We start from the raw sequence: 20425 nt of genomic DNA on the forward strand, positions 1-20425 counted from the left end.
TATACAAAAGACATACTGCATATTATTTTTAGGTAGGCTGCATAATTTGTATTTTTACTGTAAGAACATAAAAACAAAACTGACCTTTAAAAAATTATGATTTCATATAAAGTAAAACCACTTGCCCCTGCTTCTACTTACTTATAGTTTAAAATGAACAGTAAATTGATACAGAGACAAAATATTCCCAAGGTAATGCAATGAGTAGACAGCTTTTTAGTGTGTCCACAATCTGGGAGACAAAAGCCAAATTAACCTGTCTTATAAAACATTTTCAAGCCAAAGCAAACTGGCAGAGAAGTCTAAAAGGAAATAAAGATCCCTCTTAGACTAAGTTACAGAATTTCAAAACAAAGCGAACTTTCTAAAAAAACCTCATCTAAATGCAGTGAAATGAGAACGTTCCTCATGCTGGTCTCAAAACATTCCATGTTTCTGTGGCTGAACCTCTGGTTCAGAGACCTGCCACTGAGATAGCAATGAAAAGAGTAGGCCAAAGGCAAGGTATCACAAACTGTCACAAGAAAGCTTAGAAAGTATTAAAAAAAAAAAAATCAAAGTGAGCTGCTCTAGCTTGCTTGCGTATAACATCTGAACATATAGTAAAATCACATAGTTTTAGTGATAACATAAAAATAGCTTGCAAGCCAAATTACCTTTCAGACTAAACTCCATATATTTAAAATCATATGAACAAGACTTAATTCTCTCAACATACCTTAGGCTTTTTTTAAAGCAGTTTTAAAGAACTTTGCTTATTTTTATACAGTAATGCTAAAACCTCCGCATGCTTTTTAGGGACATACTTTGTCACCTAATAGAGTATAAAAACACAGCAAAAACAGTGCAGAATTTTGTAAAAATACTTTAAATAAATTTACACTTCACTCTAAGATTACTCAAGAATTAATCACTGGGTTCAACAGTCTAAGTCCTTTACTTCTGTTATCCTCATTGCACATCAAAATCAAAGTTGCTATTTCTGTCAAGCCTCAAAGGAGTGGATCCTCAGCCTCTGCTAGCCTAAGAGCAATCAAACACCGCTCCTTAGGCAGAATTATTGTGAGCTTCCGCAGACAAAAAAAACAAAAAATCCTGAACCCACCAGAAAGTTCTCACTACCAGCAAAACCCAAAGGCAAAATTTCAAAAGACTCTTATAAGCAAAGATCCTCAGCAAAGACCAATAGAGGCAGATTTTCTGTGATTTCACAACATAGCTCATTTTTATGACCAGTTTTTCTCAGCAGTATGTATTTTTTAATCAAAAAATAAAGGGCAATACTTACATTTCAAACTAACATATTTTAACTTCTGGAAACCTAGAAGCTTTCTATAAATGTCTTGATTTCTAATGCTGACAAAAAAAATGACTACTAAGACATTTTTCTCATCTTCTGCAGCCTTAGAGAATTTAAGTTACAGTACCGCAAGGCACATACAGAATCTCTTCCTTTCCAATACTCAGCAGATACATTCCCTGAAATAATTTTAAAATCCTCAAAACAATTAGAAATGCTACTGAGTTAACAATTTCTATTTAAAAACATCGCTCCTACACAACATGCACTTTTTTGGATAACAAGGTAGCAAATACTTAAATTTTTTTTCTTTTCATTTACACTGGAAATGGACTGAATAATTTTTAACCTGGAAAGTACTGTATCATGTCATATTTAAGTTATTGCCTTCATTACAAATTGCACCATCTCTGAAAATCCACATAGGTATTGTATAAGCCGTGGGTGAGACTACAGATGCAGTTTAGCCCATCTGAAAATGGTCTCTTTTCCACATGAAGCAATACCATCAGAGTAAAAAATGAACTTTCTTCATTCAGTGTATGAGGACAAGAGAAACTGATCTAAGTACATTTTGTTCAGTTTAATGCAACGTCATTAGCATTTACTTAAAAAAAACCTTAATTTTCTGGTTTTTGGGCAAGCATATCTTACTATGAAAGCAACTGAACTTTTAAGAGGTAGGTTTTTTTCCATTATGCAATTATTTATTTCAAATAAATTATAACCAAAAAACCACTAATATTTGCTTTTGGACAAGGATCAAGTCTCAAAGCCTGGTACAACTCCAACAGAGTTCAGTATTTTATTTGTCCTCAGCAGTACTAGGCTGCCTTGGAACCAGTGTATTCCAGGTTGTGTTCATAGTCAAAAGACCAATCTACCAACAGTACTGAACCCACCCCCTCCTCCTCCACCTGCAGGCCCACAACTTCCTGGGGGATCATTGTCATCAAATCCATTGGGTCGGAAAGAGCAAGAGGCCGAGGCAGCTTGAAGTGCTTGTGTTCGAGCACTAAGCTCTTGCTCCTGAAATGAAAGAATAAAGACAATTAAAAAAAACACCCCACCATCTCATGCCCTTGAAATAGCTTTTAAAACAGCATCACTAATTTCTAGTGAACAGCTATGCTGAACTTTCAAGTTGAACATCCACAGCCAACCTAAGATGTACAATTTCACTGACTGTCAGTAAGTGTAAGTGAAACAAAATTAAATCCATCTGAGTTCATGCTAAAATTGTATTTCATAGCAATATGGGATGTCACTAAAAAATGAGACTGCTGATGAGAAGTTAACCAAACAGGTTTTGATACATGTTTCATATAAATTTTCATCCTAGCAATTTCCATATGCTCTTGGTTGCAAAGTCAAAAGATAAAACCTTTATATCAATGTGCATTACTTTAAAGACGCTTCTTCATTCCACTCCACAGAGTGGAATGTTACAACTGCATAGAGTAACAATATACTCCAATAAAAGGCCAAAGGATGGACAAGCTATCTAGTTTCTATTCACTGCAGCTATTCAGCTTTCAATTATTATTGCTATGCTAACTGTTATAACGTAGCAAGTTTGCAAGTCTCAAGCACTTCATAAAAATCAGAGTTAACTGCTGGAAATGTACCTGCACAAGTGGAAGGAACATGAAAGCTCTGCTGCCTGCCAGCTGCTTTTTCAGCTGAATGCTCCTCAGGCTTCTTAAGACATCTAAGAAGGGGATGAGCACATGCTTTTCCCTCATTAGACATATCATGCACTATTTCGTCGCTGGCCAACTAGTTCAATAAACTCTGCAGCAATTTTCTTTCTTTAGTATACCTTTCTCAAACTGGCCAATAACTTCAAAAATTGAGGGAGAGAAGGCAGACATTGGCTCTGGAAGGCTAACAGGAAAAGACAGTGGAGCTGGCAACAAACTGAAATTATTCCAATGCTAAGGCTCATACTGATAGCTGCCTTCACATGACACTTCACCACCACACACCTCCCTAAAGGCAATGCAAGCAAACTTTAGAAGGGGGTTTCAGTAACTACAGGGGTCACCTTCAATTCTCCCTGACTGTATTATACTACCATGAAACCATTAAACGGATGTTTTGTCCAAATACTTTTACAGATGCTAAAAGCAGACCTTGCAAATTTAAATTATTTTGCCTTTTTCAAAAACACAGCCTAAGTTTGAAACTAGCGTACACTATTAAGGACTAAAATGTATACTCATTTTCAAAATTAAGATATTTGGAGGACGGCGTCTACACAGATGTGCTAGCCATACTCCTGAAGACAGTACTATGCTATCTCCAGCAATATATGGAGTTGTAAGTATCTGGCTAACTCTATGACACACCAGAAACTATGTACATTTACTAGCAATAACAAGGAAATATTAAAAAATTGTAGTACCAGAAATCAACCACAGATTTTGATTTAAATAGCAGACCTTGCATAAATAGCCTGTTTAGTTCAAAAAACTACACTACCAAACTGTTTACCTTATAGCACTGGCATTTTTACTAGTAATAGTCTTATTTCTAAAAACATATAATGTTTTCAGGCTGTTACATTTATCCCCACAAGTACTACATTAGGTAAGTGAAACTTGATAGTCAATACAGTTTTCTGGACTCAGAATAATGCAGGGCATCCCCCCTTGCTTTCCATTTATTCACAGTAAGGGTTTTAAAATTTGTTTTAAATAGAGTGGGAGCTACCCATATTGCAGGTTTAGTTATTTCTACTGAAAACATCTTCATTTACCATGTGGTAAACAGATATGCAATAGCAAAACAAAAGCAGTAAGATACAGATTTTTTTGAACATATTTTCTGAAAATTAAAGGCTTTCTCAGGACAGAAACATATATTCTTAACTTATCTGGAAAACATTAATTTAGAACTCTGAACCAACAGTAAAATATGGCATCTTAAAATTAGAATAATCTAATTCAGTGAATCATGGTAGTTGCAATAATTTCAGAAAAACAATAACCAAGCACTTGTAATGAGCCTCAATTAAAATGAGAAAAGGTCAGGAGCTCAGAAACTCTGAGATTAATAAAACACTATAAAAATGTTCAATTTACCTAGTTCTTCTAATTTGAGTTAGCCTAGAGCCCTTATAGGACAAGGAGCACACAGTGAAGCATACTTTTACTCCTAGAATGTCAAAAGAAAGCAGCAGTGCTCTAAGAAAGACATATTGAAGTGTGGAGAACACTGGGTTTTTTTAACAGCAAACAAAAAGGCTGCCACAGCTAGGTGAAGCTCTCAGAACACAGGGAGTGTGCTGCTGGAAGCACTGGTCCCAGAGAGGATATGGCATAGGCAGCAAAGGGAAACTGGAATCCAGTCCTCCACATTTGGTCATCATTTTAGTTGTTCCAGCATTTGAGTAAGCACAGTTTTGTAAGTCAAACTTTACTACAAATGAAAATGCACTAGTAAGAACACCACTTAGAAGTTTTTAAGTAAACTTAAGCCACTCTTGTAATTTCCTAAAGGCAAAGAAAAGTTTGAACTGTTTGAAGCCTCTCCCACATGGAATGAGAAGTGGTTAAAAGATGCTGTACAAACATCTCCACTCAAAGTTTAAACTGAAATGAGTTTATGCAATTTTCCTTGACATTTCCCATCTAACAGTGACAAACTTACTGCAAAAGCTGTTCAGCAAAACCAAGATGAAGCCAGACTGGTGATTTGTAAGGTTAATATAGCAGAATACTTAAAAGCTACCTTGTTCTTTCCTTTAGACCGCCTCTTGTGAGGCTTAAGGAGACACCCTTTACACAAAATTTACATCTTACCTGCAAGTACAGTTTGTTATCTTTTGTAATTGCATCCATGAGTTCTTTTTGTAGAGGAGGGTCTCCATTTACCCAGAGGCCATTTGCTGGATTGGTGTTGAAGCCACAGGTGCTGTTCTGTTTTTTGTAAAACAGAACATAAGCAGTGTCCTTTGGAAATCTACTAGTGATTTTCTGGACTGACTGAAATGAGGTAAATGTCACTCTGCTGTCATTGAACAGAAACCATTCTCTTGGCATCTCAGTGTCCAGCTCATTTTCTACAACAGTACAAGGACTCTCCTCTGTAAACACCTTATCCTGAGGAGAAACTAAAGAAAGAGCTGTAGACTGGTGGCAGAGTCCTGAAGGCCCTGACCCAGTAACATTTCTAGCATATGAATAATAATGTCCACTTTCAGAGGATACCCCAGAATGCACCACCACAGAGCTCAACACATAGGGCACCAATTGTGGGCAGATCACTTCATCAGCACCAGAGGGCTTCAGTTTTTTAGCAAGGTTTTCTCCAGTATCAGAAATCTCCACACCAACAGACCAGCCTCCCGAAACGATGGCTAAAGGGGATGTTGCTCTTTTCACGGGCAGTTCCAATACAAGTGGTAGAGAAACATTGTCCAAGATTTTGCGCCTTATGTGACACTTTGGATCATATGAAAATCTCAAAAGAGTGAGAATGAGGTATTCAGGTTCCTCAATGATTTGCATAGTTTTTTCAGCATTCTGTAGAGAGGCACACTTTTCACAATAATATTTGTTGTCTCCACTAAGGATCTCAGGTGCCAGAAAATAATTGAGTAAGTCTGTAACTGACAGGGTATTTTTACCTACTACACTCTGAGACACATCCCCATTATTTTCAACTTTGAGTTCAGAAATTGTGGTATTCTCAGAGCTTGGCTCACTAGAAAAATCTTCTATGGTTCCTTCATTCATTATTGTGTCACATCCATGACTTACTTCCAAATTACTGAGAGGTGTTTCTGCAACAGGACTGGTTGCTGAAGTATTATTTTGCACCATGTAGTCATCTTTCACTTCAGAATGTTCTATGCATTTTGGGTCAACATTCTCTAAGGAAGTTGGGGGACAGAAAGCCAAAGAGAGATCTGTGAAAGCTTCTTCCTTTTGAGACATACTTTTGCAGTTCAAACAGCATATGTTAGTCTTCAATTTTCCTCCAAACATCTTCTCTATCAGAGTTCTTTCTTCACTTTCCATACGAGATGCTTCAGTAAATACTTGTGTTTTATGGGCAGTTTCTTGTGCCTGGGACTTGTCAGTCATGATACTTTCAGAACCCTTGGCTGAAGACAATGCTTTCAAAGTTCTCTCTTCTTCATGCAACCTGAAGACAAAGAAGAATAAATCCAACTGTGCTATTTTCCAAATATTGCCACACTATTTCAGATTTTTTTCCAGCTAAAAAATACAGATGGTTAAGTTGTTAAAGTGTCTTACACTAAAAAATCTGTTTGTTATTTTTTTATAAAAGAAAGGTGAAGCATGGAGTTCTGAAAAAGAGTATGGGTGGCACAAATACATTTATTGTGGATTTCATTATATAAAACAGAACACAAGGGATATATTGAAAGAACTGGCAAATATTAAAGAAACCTAACAATGTTTTTATTATTTACCATTACATTGTGTTAATAAATCAGCTCTTGAGTTGACTGGGCCTGTATGACAGACTTTGTAAGAGAAAAAGTAACTATTTGTCTATGGCCAAACTATTTCCAAAGAAAATGTCAGAATTCTGCAGCCAGGAAAGTTCTGCAGGAAGAAAATCCAAACCAAAAGAGGAACCCAAAACATGGCAGGGGGGAGGGGGTGGGGGGGAAGAGAGAACACTATTTCACTATTGAGATAAATTTCTCCAGAAGCGGAATGTGTCTTAAAGTAATATTGCTTAAGCCCCATTTAGCAAGCCAAAAATAAAGTGGGTTAATTATTTATTTTAAATAATTAAATAAATTTAAATAAAATATTATTTATTTAGTTATTTAATTTAGGTATTACTTATTTATCTCTGCCACAGTTAATTTGCTTGCTTAATTAACTGGTTATAAAGACATGTACAACTCTTTGTGACTTATGCGCCTTATATGAAATACAGCTGTCTCCACCAACATAAAATTCCAGAAGCACAACTAAACTGCTTTCACCAACTACATTAATTTAACAACAGGACCACAACTTGAACACAACACCCATGTTTAGATTTATCAAGATGGCACATTATTACCTGTTCTCAATTATGTGGATTCAAGATGGCATCCAGACCTTACTACAGACTAAACTCATGAAGAAAAACAGTTTGTAGACTATACAGAAAATCAGAGAAAGACAAGAATGAGGTTGAAAATTCCTGATCCCCACTCACGCATTGGAACTATTACACAACTGCTCCTAAGAGTTCAACATTATGTGGTAAGGCTGTAGATTCATTCCCATTAATGGCACCATAACCATACCTGTCTAGCAGGAATCTGAGATATTCCGAACAATCCTGCTGGGATCGAGGAGTGAACCATGGTGGTCTGGAAGCTTCAAAGAAAATTCTAGGAGCATATGCCTCCCTCTGTTCAAGTGAGAGAACAGGCAAGATACCATAGGAACAACTTAAAAAGTTGGTTATATTATTTTAATATTAACAGCTGAACTATGGACTACATTATCGCAGAGTAGCTGAATGAAACACAAGGTACACAAACATTTAAACAACTTAATCATACGAAGGGAGAGCCATTAATTTTGTAGCAATCACCTCTAGTACAAAGATAAAAATAGTTTATTCTGCTGGCAAATACTAATGTTCAGTGAGTACAAGCCAGGTATTATAGCAGCTACCATTCTTGCTGGTGAATTAAAAAACCTGTTTGCTTTCTTCAGAACACCAGCACTTCATAAGTACCCATTTATTTTGAAGTTGATCCAGCCTCATTCTCTTCAGAAGTTTATTGCTATAATTCAAAGAGAACAGAAGTGTCTTGTGCCTTTCCACCATTAGCAAAATGTTTTGAACAGCTAATAATGTTCACATTAGAATCTGAACTACAATAAAATTTAGTGTAAATATCAATGAAGAAGGTCACAGTTTACCCTAGAAAGATAGATAAAATCAGCATGTATATCAACTCAGGTCTTATTTGGATTTTTTGAGTCTTGCTTCTCAAAGAAAACCTATCACTAGCTATTAATAGAAACAAAAAAATGCCAACATATTCCACCTCGAGAAACATGTATTTCTTAAGTCCATCCACACCATCTGAGCATTTGAAGGCAGACTCATTCCCATACAAAACTATAATATTTCTATTTGAAATACTCAAGAGGACTCCCATGGCATCATGCTTGTTTCTCAATTTTGGTATATGGATCTAAGCTTAAAGAAAAGCAGATGAAAAACTGACATACCTGGGTATGGGCCAAAAACGCAAAAAGATGCTGTAATTTTCTCATTAGGGAATTACAGCCATTTAGATTCAGAGATAAAACATGTCTTCTGAAACTGAAATGAAAGGGATAGACATCAGTTTACTTGCTAGACTTCTAACAATGCAGTTATCATTTCAGCTCAGATAATTACTTCAAATTGAAAGAAAGCAAAACACAACACTTCCCTTTAATACTGGAACTCTCCTCTAGTGCAGATATAAAATTACTGTATGGTAAGAATTAAACTGCAAAATACCTACTTTTAAAATTTAAATGTGTAGGAATGGGATACAGACAGACTTTTTAAATTCCCTTCCAGATTATAACAAAAGCATCACCAAAAAATTTTACAATACAGTAGTGAGTGAGCAAGGACAGTGAGGGAAAAAGGACTTGTCTTTTGACCCTGGGCAGAAGGATCAGGATTTTTAGTGCCTAAAATTGCAGTTTCTAGAGCTGAACTTGAACAAAGCAATCAATAACTGAGTGCAAAACAACCCACTCAGTTCTAGCAAGGTGAGAGACCCCAGGACATGTTACTATTGTGTGAAAATCAAGAATGCAGTAACTGCAAGAATTATTTGCAATGAAACAAGCCGTTAAGAAGCACTTACTCTGTAGCCATAAAAAGCGCCTGAATAACACTGTTCATGTAGCAAGTATTTCCTAGATTTATTAGGCCTGTCTTCCCAGTTTCAGATTTTCCAGAAGGTCTAGATAAACAAGATGGCAAAGAACTGGATTGAGAAGTCCAGGCACTCTGACTGAGGATCAACTTAATCTTCTCTTCAGTGGGTTTGGGCATATCCTACAAGAGAAACATTTAACACGCTTAATAGGTTTCTTTATTTGTTTCTGCAACAGGTCTTGCCATTCAGCAGTATTCTATCTTCCCCTGCTCCCCAGTTCTCCTTCAAGGTCTTGCTGCTGTCCCTGATAGCCTAGGAGATACAACAGACTCCCCCGGCCCTTTTCCCTTCCCTCCCCGCAACCTTCTTCTTCAAAGCTTTACACTTATTTTATATTTCAAACACAGGATTGACATGAGATTATGTGGTTAGCTCTTTTCTCCGTGTGGAAGTTCTAAAGAATTTGGATCTGTGGATCTACAGCTTCACATCTGGGAAAACAAAAAAACATTCCATGCTCTTAACATTCCTAATGTACCTTAACAGCTTCCAGAATGGGTTCATAGAGCTCTGGAAAACCTGAATAATGATACATCATACAGTGTATCAACTCAGTCAACTGCATCAAAAAGGCTGTACTGGAAGGCAAGCCATCTCTTTTGAAGGAGTGAACCAAACTGACCACATGTGGGACAATCTGAATGGGAAAACAAAGAAACAAACAAAAAGGTGTTAACTGCATTTTTTCATTGTTTTTTTTCTTCTACAAAATACTTCATTAAACTTCATTGGTTTATACATGCCAAATGACAGGGGATCTTTTGTTATTAAATATGAAGTGGTTGAGAGACAATGACTTGAAAAACATACATTATTCTTTACACATGACAATTTTCAAGCAGCACAATTAATTATTTAATGCTCTCTTTAGTTCACATAGCAAGTTTTAAAAGGAACATTATGAACTTAAAAGGTGCATGCTAAGGTTTTAAACAGTCAAGTGTCCAAAAGTATTCATCTTATTAAGGATATTAACTGCAAACATTTTGCTTTTGTGCCACTTAGATGGGACTTAGGTGGGACAGCGTGTCAGATTGAATGTCTCCATTCTAATATTAGCTTTGCTTCCAAGTAATCTGCTGTCATCCTCTGCTTTGGGCTGTGTGCCCAAGGACATCTAAGCTTTTGTACAAGTTATTCTGTGAAAATGCTGTTCTGTATTCCTAACACTTTGTGCTGTCACAGCTGGGACACTGGAATAGCCTGGATGTGCTGAGTGCATAAAATCAACTTCATGAAATAAACTTTCCAATTCTCAAGGGTATTTCCTACTTAAATGTGTAAAATTTACTAATTTGTAAAAGACACTAACAGTTTAGTATCTTGTTCTGATTTCACAGTCATGTTTTTTAAAACAGACCTCTAAATTTTCCTTTAACAGAATCTAATGCTTGGACTTCTGAGCCAATGAATACATTCCTGCTATCCCTACAAGAAGGAAACTGGTCCATAGCTCCACCTAGTGAGGCAGCTCAGCTCCATAAACGACAGCCATGTCATTTACTACAAGGTGAAAGTTTACCACAGCTACAGTAACCTATTTGAGACTTAGTTCAGATTCAGGAATACTTTAAATTGGGTCAGATTAGAATCAGGAATGTTTACTTCATCTCCTTCCTCTTCTTCAGCACAGCTCTCTACTTTTAAATGTGCGAGACATTGGCCTTAAGACATCAAGTAGAAGTTTATGTCAAAGCAATTTACAAAGAGCAGGGACTTCTGATTGTGAACCAAAGTATTTCAGACACCTTTGCCAGTTTCCAAGCGATTAAGATTGATTAACTGTGAAAGAAGTTCATAGAATAATTTCTCATCATTAATTACTACCAAACAATTTGTAAGTTAAAGGCATAAAATACAGAACAGGAATCATAAGAATATAGGAATCTGAGGAAGGTACACCAATTACAAGAACTCATATAGTTCAAAACACCAAAGTAAAAAGGGCTAGTTGCAAAATACAGATTTGTCACTTTTTCAAATATTGGTTATTCTTTGGGTATAAAAAATATTTCTACACCTCTGATAAATCTTGCTCTTTAGGTAAGCAAGATATCCACTGTTTAAAAATAAAAACACAAAGATGAAGTGTTCGCTGTATCACAAGTCAATACTGAAAGCTATTGCAATGAAAAATTTCCATCTTCCACTTTATAAATGTGGGAACACAGCAATGAGAAAGCAACTACTGAGCTCCAAGAAGGAGCTTTGTATCGAGTAGATGTGAGATACGATAATTCTGAACAGACAAAGCACATGGGAAGAATAGAAAAAGGATAGGTTTTCAATTCTATCAAAGAGAGTCAAATACTGAAAGTTACACCTTGAATACACACAGAATTATCTCTTCTGGCTTGAGGTTGCATTAAACTTTTATTTATCAGTAGATTTTTGATGATCCTAAGTGCTACATCATAAGTACAAGACTGCTTCTGCTACAAAAATATCAAACTAACTTATGCTAATGATGCTCAAGTGTAAGGAGAGGGAATGTAATTTCAGATGCATTATCAAGTAAATTCATTTCTATTTATCAAATGTGCATTTGACACTTTCATAATCAGACCAATTGTAATTAAAAAAGTAAACAAGCACTTAAAAGTGAAGGAAGATATTACAGAATATTAAATGGTAGTAGCACAAAAAAATGATAGTGAAGAAAATTGTTTAAAATGGAGGAAAAATGGTCATGAAATCTTACAGGGAGGTATTTATGCAGTACAGTATGCAGCCTCCAATAGAAGTTTTCTTTGGTAAATCAAATTCCTCTTTCTAGAATAGGCTATCTCACATTTTACATTTTTTTCTAATGTTTTGTCTCTCTCAGGAAAAAAGAAGCAAGACAGAAAAATATATGAAATATTTATGTTTTGAACATATTCAAAGCTTTTAATTGTAACTGAAATTTCTATCCTAAGACAAGATCAGGGCAGTGGAGAAACTTCAGAGATCTCTTGTTAAAAACCAGCGTAATGGGCATAAGGCAATTACTCTGACATTAAACAAAGGGCTTGATATCCCTTCAGAGCCTTAGGAACAGCTTAGAAACAATGTGCCAGGCTGTTACTATTAAATCTCAGATATTTCTCCTAAACTTTAAGCTGAACACCAAGTGTGGGAACACCGTGCTGTATTAACACAGTCAATGTCATGCCCTCCTATCTATGGCCTTAACTAATGGACTGCATTTTGAAAAGGGGTCATTAAAAATGGTGACCTTTAATTTGCCCATAAACATTGACCAGACAGCACAGCTTTCTGGAAGTTAAGTACTTCTTGGTCTCATGAGCCTATTCAGGGTGACCAGGTTACATATAGCAGATTACCTCTGTTACCTGTTTTCCCCAAACAGCTGCCCTCAAAAACTACTTGCCACCCAACTTTATCAGCCAATTTCACACACACAAAATGATTTCCAGAAGCACGCAGTCAAAACGTGGTGCCCAAATACTCCTGCCAGAAATAGGTATATACAAGGAAGGACAATGCTTGTTTCCAGTTATATATGAAGTGATTGAATTTGGAAGCTAAAAAGCCTTCCTGTAACCACAGGAACCTGATTCTAGGACCTTCCAACAGACAAAATCCAAGCACATCAATTCTGATGCTCTTTACACCCATTTCAGAAATCACACAGTGAGTGACATTTCAAAGCACTGAAAAACAGTAACTCACCAAATGAAAAGCTTCTGGAGAATGCTGGAAACTAAGTAACATGTGGGAAAGGACAGCAAGGGCACCAGGCCTCACCAGAGGAAACCAAAGTCGATTAAAGACCTAAAAAAACCCACATTTATTTCAGTAAATCTACAAAGTAAAATTTCAGTAAACACAAAAATCTTCAAACACACAGTCATCTGAAATAGAAAAAATCACTACATGCAAGTGACAGCTATACATTTATATATATTTTTACATATATCATACATATACATTTACATCATATTGGCGGAGTAAGAAGATACTGTATGTTACAATAAAAAGGATGCTACACAATTGCATAGCTGGTAACAATTCCTTTCCCTCTCCCTCAGTTTTGAATGCTTTTTTCCAACACACCAATTCGATCTTAAGCAGAGTGACATCAATGAGGATGGTAAATTTCTGGACTGCAGCCAATCCTTTCAGCAGGGCAATCACCCATGTTTCCACATGCTGAGCCAGAGGCCAGGACAGCCAGTCAATCATTCTGCAAGGCAATAGCAGAACAAAAAATATAAGAAAACCAATATGCCACTAACTTTAATCTCAACAAAAAAGATACTCTATATTAGCTTGGAACTTATGCAATAAGACTCACAATAAGTAATGCAGGAATACTGGGCAAGTGGTAAAATTAATTTTGATTCTATCTCAAATCATTTAACTCTGAAATTAATAATGATTTATTTAATACATTTGAAGTAAATATATATCCCCAAAAATACCTTATCATAAAAAAGTCAATATTTTGTATTGCCTCTTTTTCGTCTAGAAAATGCACTCTGATGTTACAGACATTGAGCTAACATATGGCAAAAACTTACTGCTGAAAACGTGCCTGTACCTGGTAACGTCCCCTCTAACACCTTTTAATCCGAAGCAGACCAAAACTGACTACTAAGTAAGATTCTACAACTTACAGCTACACTCCCAGAAGCCAACACAAACACTCTAAAATAATGGTAAAATCTAGTCATTTTAAATACATTGAGCAGTCTGGGGTTTGCATACATCTCAAAAGGGAGCATTTCGCTTGAGCTAAGAAAAAAGTGAAGGAACCTCCTGTGCCTAGAACAAACAGTGAAATATCAGGAACAGAAAACAGAGGTATTTTAAATTAATAGTCAGTTTATACTGATCCTTAAGGTAGACAAGCAGATGTGTTGAAACAACTCTAAGACACAGACAATATTGCAAGGGAGTGCCAGCTAAAACATGATATCTAGACTTTGTTCTTCTGAGATTTTACTTGGCAATAGTTTGAATTTTCTTTCATTGTCCATAAGATTCCTTTCTGCAAACAAGATGAGGCAGCACTAATTACGTGGAAGAAAAAACTTTCTGCTATAAGAGCGGACAGATATTGAGATAAGTTATAATGTATATATCTTAGAATCTGCACATATAAAGTTCAGAGGTTTCTCTAAAAAGAAGGGATCTTTAGAACTGTCTTTTTAACAAACAAGCACAAATCTTACCAACTTTCTTCCCTATTACTACAAATAAAAATTTGCGAAAAAAACATGACAACATCATAATCAGTGCTCTGAATTTACACAAAGCTCTCATTTCCTCAAGATGTTGAATTCAAACATGTTCATCCTGAGCAACCTTTCCATATATCCTCTAAAATAGAGGATCAAAAACACAGGCTCAAACTGTTTTTGTTTGCGAAGAAATAACCTTAACCTAAAAAAAGACCCCACAACTCATAAACCAATCATCTTCAAATCTTCCCCTCCTTGATTTGTAGGCTTGATATTTTTCAGCAGAAACATCTGCATAGCTAATTTAAACCTAATGACAATATATTGTTTTCTTAACTGTTTAGACAAGTATGCTGTAGAGCCCTACATCAGAACCACTATTTTAAAACATCTGACAGTTAACCTGAGAGTTAATGATTTTGAGAGCAGAAACAAAAGCCACAAGAGACAGAAGTGAACTTGCAGACCTGCTTGAGACTGTCCCAAAAAGCATCACATCTTAGATCTCTAGGTGAAGATCAGGTATTTTGGTCGCATTTACTTGGCTTCTGCTCTGTTTCAATCAATGAGTACATTTTTAAGCAGATACTAGTATGGGCCATGATGATCATGAATATAAACAGAGGATGCTTTTCTGGGTTTGACTAGATTAAGAGAACCTTAAAAGCCTCAAGAGGACCCTCTGCCTCATACCACCCTAAAATCAGCAGGTCTTTTACCCACATATGTGCCTAGTAAGGACTGTATTTTTGATATCTTTGAATAGAAAAAAAAAATATTTGTGCAACCTCGGACAGAAACTTCTTTCACAAAGTATCTTCGTCACCACATCAAAGAATCTGGCAGCTCAGTTGTGAGTCCCTCAGATTAGGAAAAAAACCCCAAAACAGCAACAGAAGATCCTCAGACTACCTGTCACCACCAATAACTTACAAGTCTTTTACAGAATTTTACATTTTTTCCCAATAGGACAGAGGACCTGGTTATACCTGGAGTTCTTTTTAGCAAAATTTTCTATTTCTCTTAACAAAGATACTTGGGTTGAAGTGCAAAGAAGCATTATACTTGTCAGGATCCAGAGTACAGCCAGTTCATTTCCTCCCAGAGTTCTGAATTAGACTTTTAAAGTACCCATATATCCCCAATGAGATTCAACGATTTTCTGCTTTTCCTTACTGATGCTTCAGGTAAGGTTTCAGGAGACAGCTGAATCAATCAGAAACAGCTCAAGCCAAATTCTAACATAATCTTGTGTCTAATGTACCGCCCACTCTGAACAAACTAAATTTATGAGTTTGTTAAATATAAATTATTTACTATTCTGTGCTGAACTTTTGAAAAGACTCTGCAGTGCCACAGATTTATACTTGGCAAGTGAGAAACAAGGTCTCTAATTTACAGTCACCAAAAGCTCTGCTAACTCTCATCAGACCTTGTTGTGCCTGGAGTTCTGCATCTCCTGGGAATGCTGCAAGCCTGATGACTGCATAGTCATTTGGTGCTTCAGACATTCCAGCTGCATTAACCTCTCAACAATTGGTTCACTAAGCCAGAAGAGAGTAATAATTGCAAAGGGTTGCCAGAGGTAGAAAAAGAAACTGGATGCAGTGGTGACATGAGGTTCCATGGAACAAACAAGGTTCCATGGGACAGAACTAGAGGCTCTTAAGAGAGGGTATTACCTCAAAGAATGAACAAAGCAAGTAAGATTATCCTTCCATTTCAAAAACAAGAGAAAAACTCACCATCACATGGCTGGTACCAAAAAACCAGAGCACTTATTTGATAATAACAGCTCCTACTGTAACCAAAGCTCAGTACTGCATTACTTGCCTAAGCAGAAGGACACAGCGAAGCCATTCTCAAGCTCCAGTTACATGATTACACTGTCTTGATGCAGCAATGCAACATAAATGTTAAAACTACACTAACTTGAAAATTAATCACCAGCACATTACTGGCAAATTATCTGCATGACCAAATCCTTAACTTCTCAGCTCTGACCTTTAGACTCAAAACACAGTTTTGATGAAATCTCTTCAGTCAAGGAGATTCTCTTAAAGTCCCTAAACAATGTCTTACCCCAAATTGTATTATTAATGCTGCTTCTTTTCATTATGTTTTTGACTGAAATACAGCTTCTCAACTTACTGTAAACACAAGGAATGTTTTCAGTGTGAGAAAGCCCACCAAGATATTAAAGTGCTACACTACATGAGTGCTTAAGTATTACAGTACACTCAAATGGATGTATTAAAAGTAATAACATTGCAGACACTGAACACTTAGTTTAAGGCTTCTTAAATATTATTGTTTAAACAATATAAATTTTTAATAGTTCCCTTTTTTAACCGCATTACCCATTTCCCTATCCTTCAGTGCTCAGTAACAGCTTCTTCAATTGCGTTTAATTTGGTTTCAAAAAAAGAACTTCAAGGTCTTCATCCTTCTATCACTGTCATCTTTCTGCATTACTATTATTCGCATATCTGAAGATAATAATCACGATTGCAATCTGAATCCCAGTCTGTTTACACTGCTACTCATCTACACCACATTTACTCAAGGTAAGATTACTGACAAACATCACATGCAATTGCTTTTACATAATTTCTATTTCTCTGTCATTCAAAGAACATCCAAAAACCTATGAGGGTTTGAGTGAAAAGGGTAATAGAGGCTGTTCTCTGTGAATCCTTCTAAAAAAATATTAAGATATCTAAGTAGGAAAAAAACCTTCAAAAAAAAAGCAGTAAAACTCATTTTGAACTGGCTCCTCTCTTTAGAGCAGGACATGATGGTCAATACTATCACATGAGAATGCTACCCTGCTTCTTGGAAAAGCAGAAAGGTTCATCTTCTGAAAACAAGGCCTTGTTTCTCAGCTTGACTGTAAACTCTATGAAGTTTCCTACTTACACCATCTTCCATAAGGCAGAAGACCTCATTTAAGATGTCATCTAAGAGGAACACAGGTGTTGCCTCTCAGTTTCTATTTAACCCTCTTCATCCATCCTGGCAGGGTTGGAGAATGAAGCCACAATAGCAATGAAGGCAGTAACCTTAAACTGAAACCATGCCAGTAACATCCACAGCATCGTATATAAACATATCTATATATAGATAGATAAATAGATAGATCTATCTCCTTAAATTGTAACATGCCAAAAAGCATTACTTGGAATACCATTTTAAAAGTTCCTCTTCTTCACGCTTTTGTTTGGTTGTTTTTTTTTAATGGAACTTCAGTAACAACTTCAAGAAAGGCAAGATTAAGAAAGAGACTTTTCTCTCCCTTCACAATTGAATACGTTACCTGCACAGAGCTTGAGTCATACTTGTATCTTTCACATTAGGATCTGTAGTAAGGCTTCTGATGAGTACTGTAATCATCTGCAATGGTATGTGCTGCACAAGACTTGCCAGTGCAACAGAAGGCTCGAATGAAGTATCTGTAACAATTGAATATTACAATGTAAGGAACTAAAAAGAAAACCTTACAGAAAAAAAGTAAGCTTCTTGTTCCACCCTACAGCCTCACCATAGTTTAAAAGTGACAATAAATCTATCCTATATCTTGCATTCTATTATCACAAACCAAACCAAAATTAGAACACATTAGTGAATTAAGGACAATGAACAGCAATGAATTACAAACTCCATTAGTTCATTTCATAGCCATGCAAGAAAGTGACAATCTGCCAACTACTTCCTCCTCCACTCTAACTGGAATTGAGAAGTATGTTTTGTATTTTTCTAAAAAGAAGTACCATAAATTGCTTATTATATTTCATATTAAGCCTAGGAATTTAGTGCAGCTGGTATTCCCCACATCCAACCTCAACAACTCTCTGCTAACCATATCACTTATGGCAAAACGCAATGTCAAATTTCCCAGGTGCCTCAACAGCAATGGCACTTGGCAATGGGAACTGTTATAGTACTTCACTGATTTCAGAAGTCAGAAAGGACCTATTTACAATCACATTTCCATTACTCAGGCACTGGATGCTTCCTAAAATTTTAAGCATTGCTTTTACATATATTACTTATATGTATTTATAAATCCTGATTTGTTAAACAGTTCCAAGGAGCAAGAAGAAGGAGCAGCTTTTCATCGAATCACAGAACTGTGTTGGAAGGGACCTCTGCAGACCATGTAGCCCAACTCCTCTGCCAAGGCAGAGCAGGTAACACAAGAACACAAGTAGGGTCTCCCTCTCTCCAGAGAGGGAGACTCCACGACCTCCATGTGCAGCCTGTTCCAGTGCTCCACCACCCTCAATGTAAACAAGTCCTTCATGTTAAGGTGAAACTTATGTTTTAAGTTTACGGCCTTTTCCCCTTGTCATGTTGCTGGGCACCACCAAAGAGTGTGACACCAATTTCTTGGCAAGAGCCTTTGAGATATTTATAAGAGTTTTACTATTGATAGTTTTAAATCTTCCTTAATAGGGCACCCATATACCACCTCATTTCGGTATATGATTTAAAGCACTGCATGACACAACACAATCCTGCTCTGAAGCAAAACAAATCAGTATTCCCCCTCTAGCTTTTGGGGGGTGAGCAGGAAATAAAAAAGGCTTTGCTTTCTCGACAGTCAGGAAGTTGCATTTTAATATCTGGGTGATAAAGCAGTGGTTACCAGGTGATGCCTGCAAAGCGCCCACTGCTTACGCTAAAGCTTTTTCTCTTCTCTGAATAACCTACGCCCCCGTTACTCCACGCCGCTCCCGCTCACCCGCGGCAGAGATGACAGCGAAGAGCTCCTGAAGGGAGGGCAGCAGCGTGTCGGGCTCGGCCTTCCAGACGCTCCTGAGCAGAGCGCTGACCTGCGTTACCTGCGAGACGTAAAGGCGCAGCTCGGCCTCTCGGGTGCCCTGGCTCTGGAAGTGGGCGATACTGCGCACCAGCTGCTGGCAGAAGGCGAGCGAGAGCTTCCTGCCGCGGGGCAGGCACTGCGGGAAGTCGCCCAGCAGCTGGCAGAGGCGGGCGCAGAGCGGCGGCGCCGGCCGTTCGCACACTAGGCGCAGCGCCTCCACCTGCAGCAGCTCGAAGAGCTCCAGCACCGACGGGCAGCTCATGATGAGGCGCAGCCCCGCCTGGATGTAGTCGAGGATGGCGGGGTCGCGGTTGCTCAGCTCGCCGTAGCCTCGCTGCAGGAGGCCGAGGACAAGCCCGCGGTTGAAGAAAGCCTCGAACTCGGCGCGGTGGAAGCGGCCGTAGGCGTCCAGCACCTGCCGCCCCACCTGCCGCTGGAAGGGGTCGGGACCCTGCAGCACCAGCCGGGTGCCGAGCGCGAACATGGCGCGGCACTGCGCCTGGCTCAGCGGCGTCTCCGCCGACTCCACCACGCGCCGCACGATCACCCGCTTCAGCGGCAGCGGGTGCGAAGAGCTCACCAGCCCCTCCAGGATCTTGTCCATGGCTCCGGGCGCATTGGCCGAGCGGCGGCGGCGGCGGGCCAGATCAGGCCTCGGAGGGGGCCGCCGCCGCCTCCCCGCGGCCCTCTCGCCGCCCTGCCGCGCAATGCCGCCGCCCCCCCACGACCCTCGCGGCTCCGGCCCGCCCCTCGCTCGGGCGGCGGCGGCGGCGGCCCCGCTCCCCGGCGACCCCGATAGACGCGACCGAACTCCCGACCCGACCCGGAAGCGGAGCCCCGCGAGCGGAAAGCCGGCCCAGAGGAGGCGGAGGAGCATCGCGCAGGCGCCGGCTCTGCCGCGGCACGCCCCGCCCCCCGCGCTATCGATGGCCAATGGCGAGCGAAGGCGGGACGGGGGCGGATCCGGCCGTGAGGGGACGAAAGGGCTGGCGCGGCGGGAAAGGCGTGGAAGGGTTGCATGGGAGAGGCTAGGGTGCCGGGAGGGGCTTCGAGAGGCCGGAGAATTTGGAGTCGGCGCGGGTTGTTCTCCTATGCTCTGCTCCCCGGGGTACATGATGTCCCGCCGGCCTGCTCCGTCTTCTCTCACGGAGACACTCTGGCGCATGAGGCGATGG

The 20425-nt window shown here is 38.7% G+C and overlaps 1 protein-coding gene across 1 annotated transcript; it reads right to left on the reverse strand.

The window, feature by feature from the left end:
• Window positions 1-1993: 1993 nt before the first annotated feature.
• On the reverse strand, window positions 1994-20113 carry USP38 (ubiquitin specific peptidase 38). The gene is made up of 10 exons (XM_041411946.1): window positions 19170-20113; window positions 17742-17877; window positions 13296-13425; window positions 12912-13013; window positions 9715-9873; window positions 9162-9355; window positions 8527-8620; window positions 7584-7690; window positions 5107-6454; window positions 1994-2329 (listed from the first exon to the last, which is right to left on the reverse strand). Exons 1-10 carry the CDS (start codon window positions 19852-19854, stop codon window positions 2168-2170), a joined length of 3117 nt encoding a protein of 1038 aa, XP_041267880.1. The 5' UTR covers window positions 19855-20113; the 3' UTR covers window positions 1994-2167.
• Between the last annotated feature and the right edge of the window lie 312 nt (window positions 20114-20425).

This window comes from Onychostruthus taczanowskii, unplaced genomic scaffold (genome assembly GCF_017590055.1).
Source record: "Onychostruthus taczanowskii isolate IOZ18803 unplaced genomic scaffold, ASM1759005v1 scaffold38, whole genome shotgun sequence".
NCBI classification, from domain to species: Eukaryota; Metazoa; Chordata; class Aves; order Passeriformes; family Passeridae; genus Onychostruthus; species Onychostruthus taczanowskii.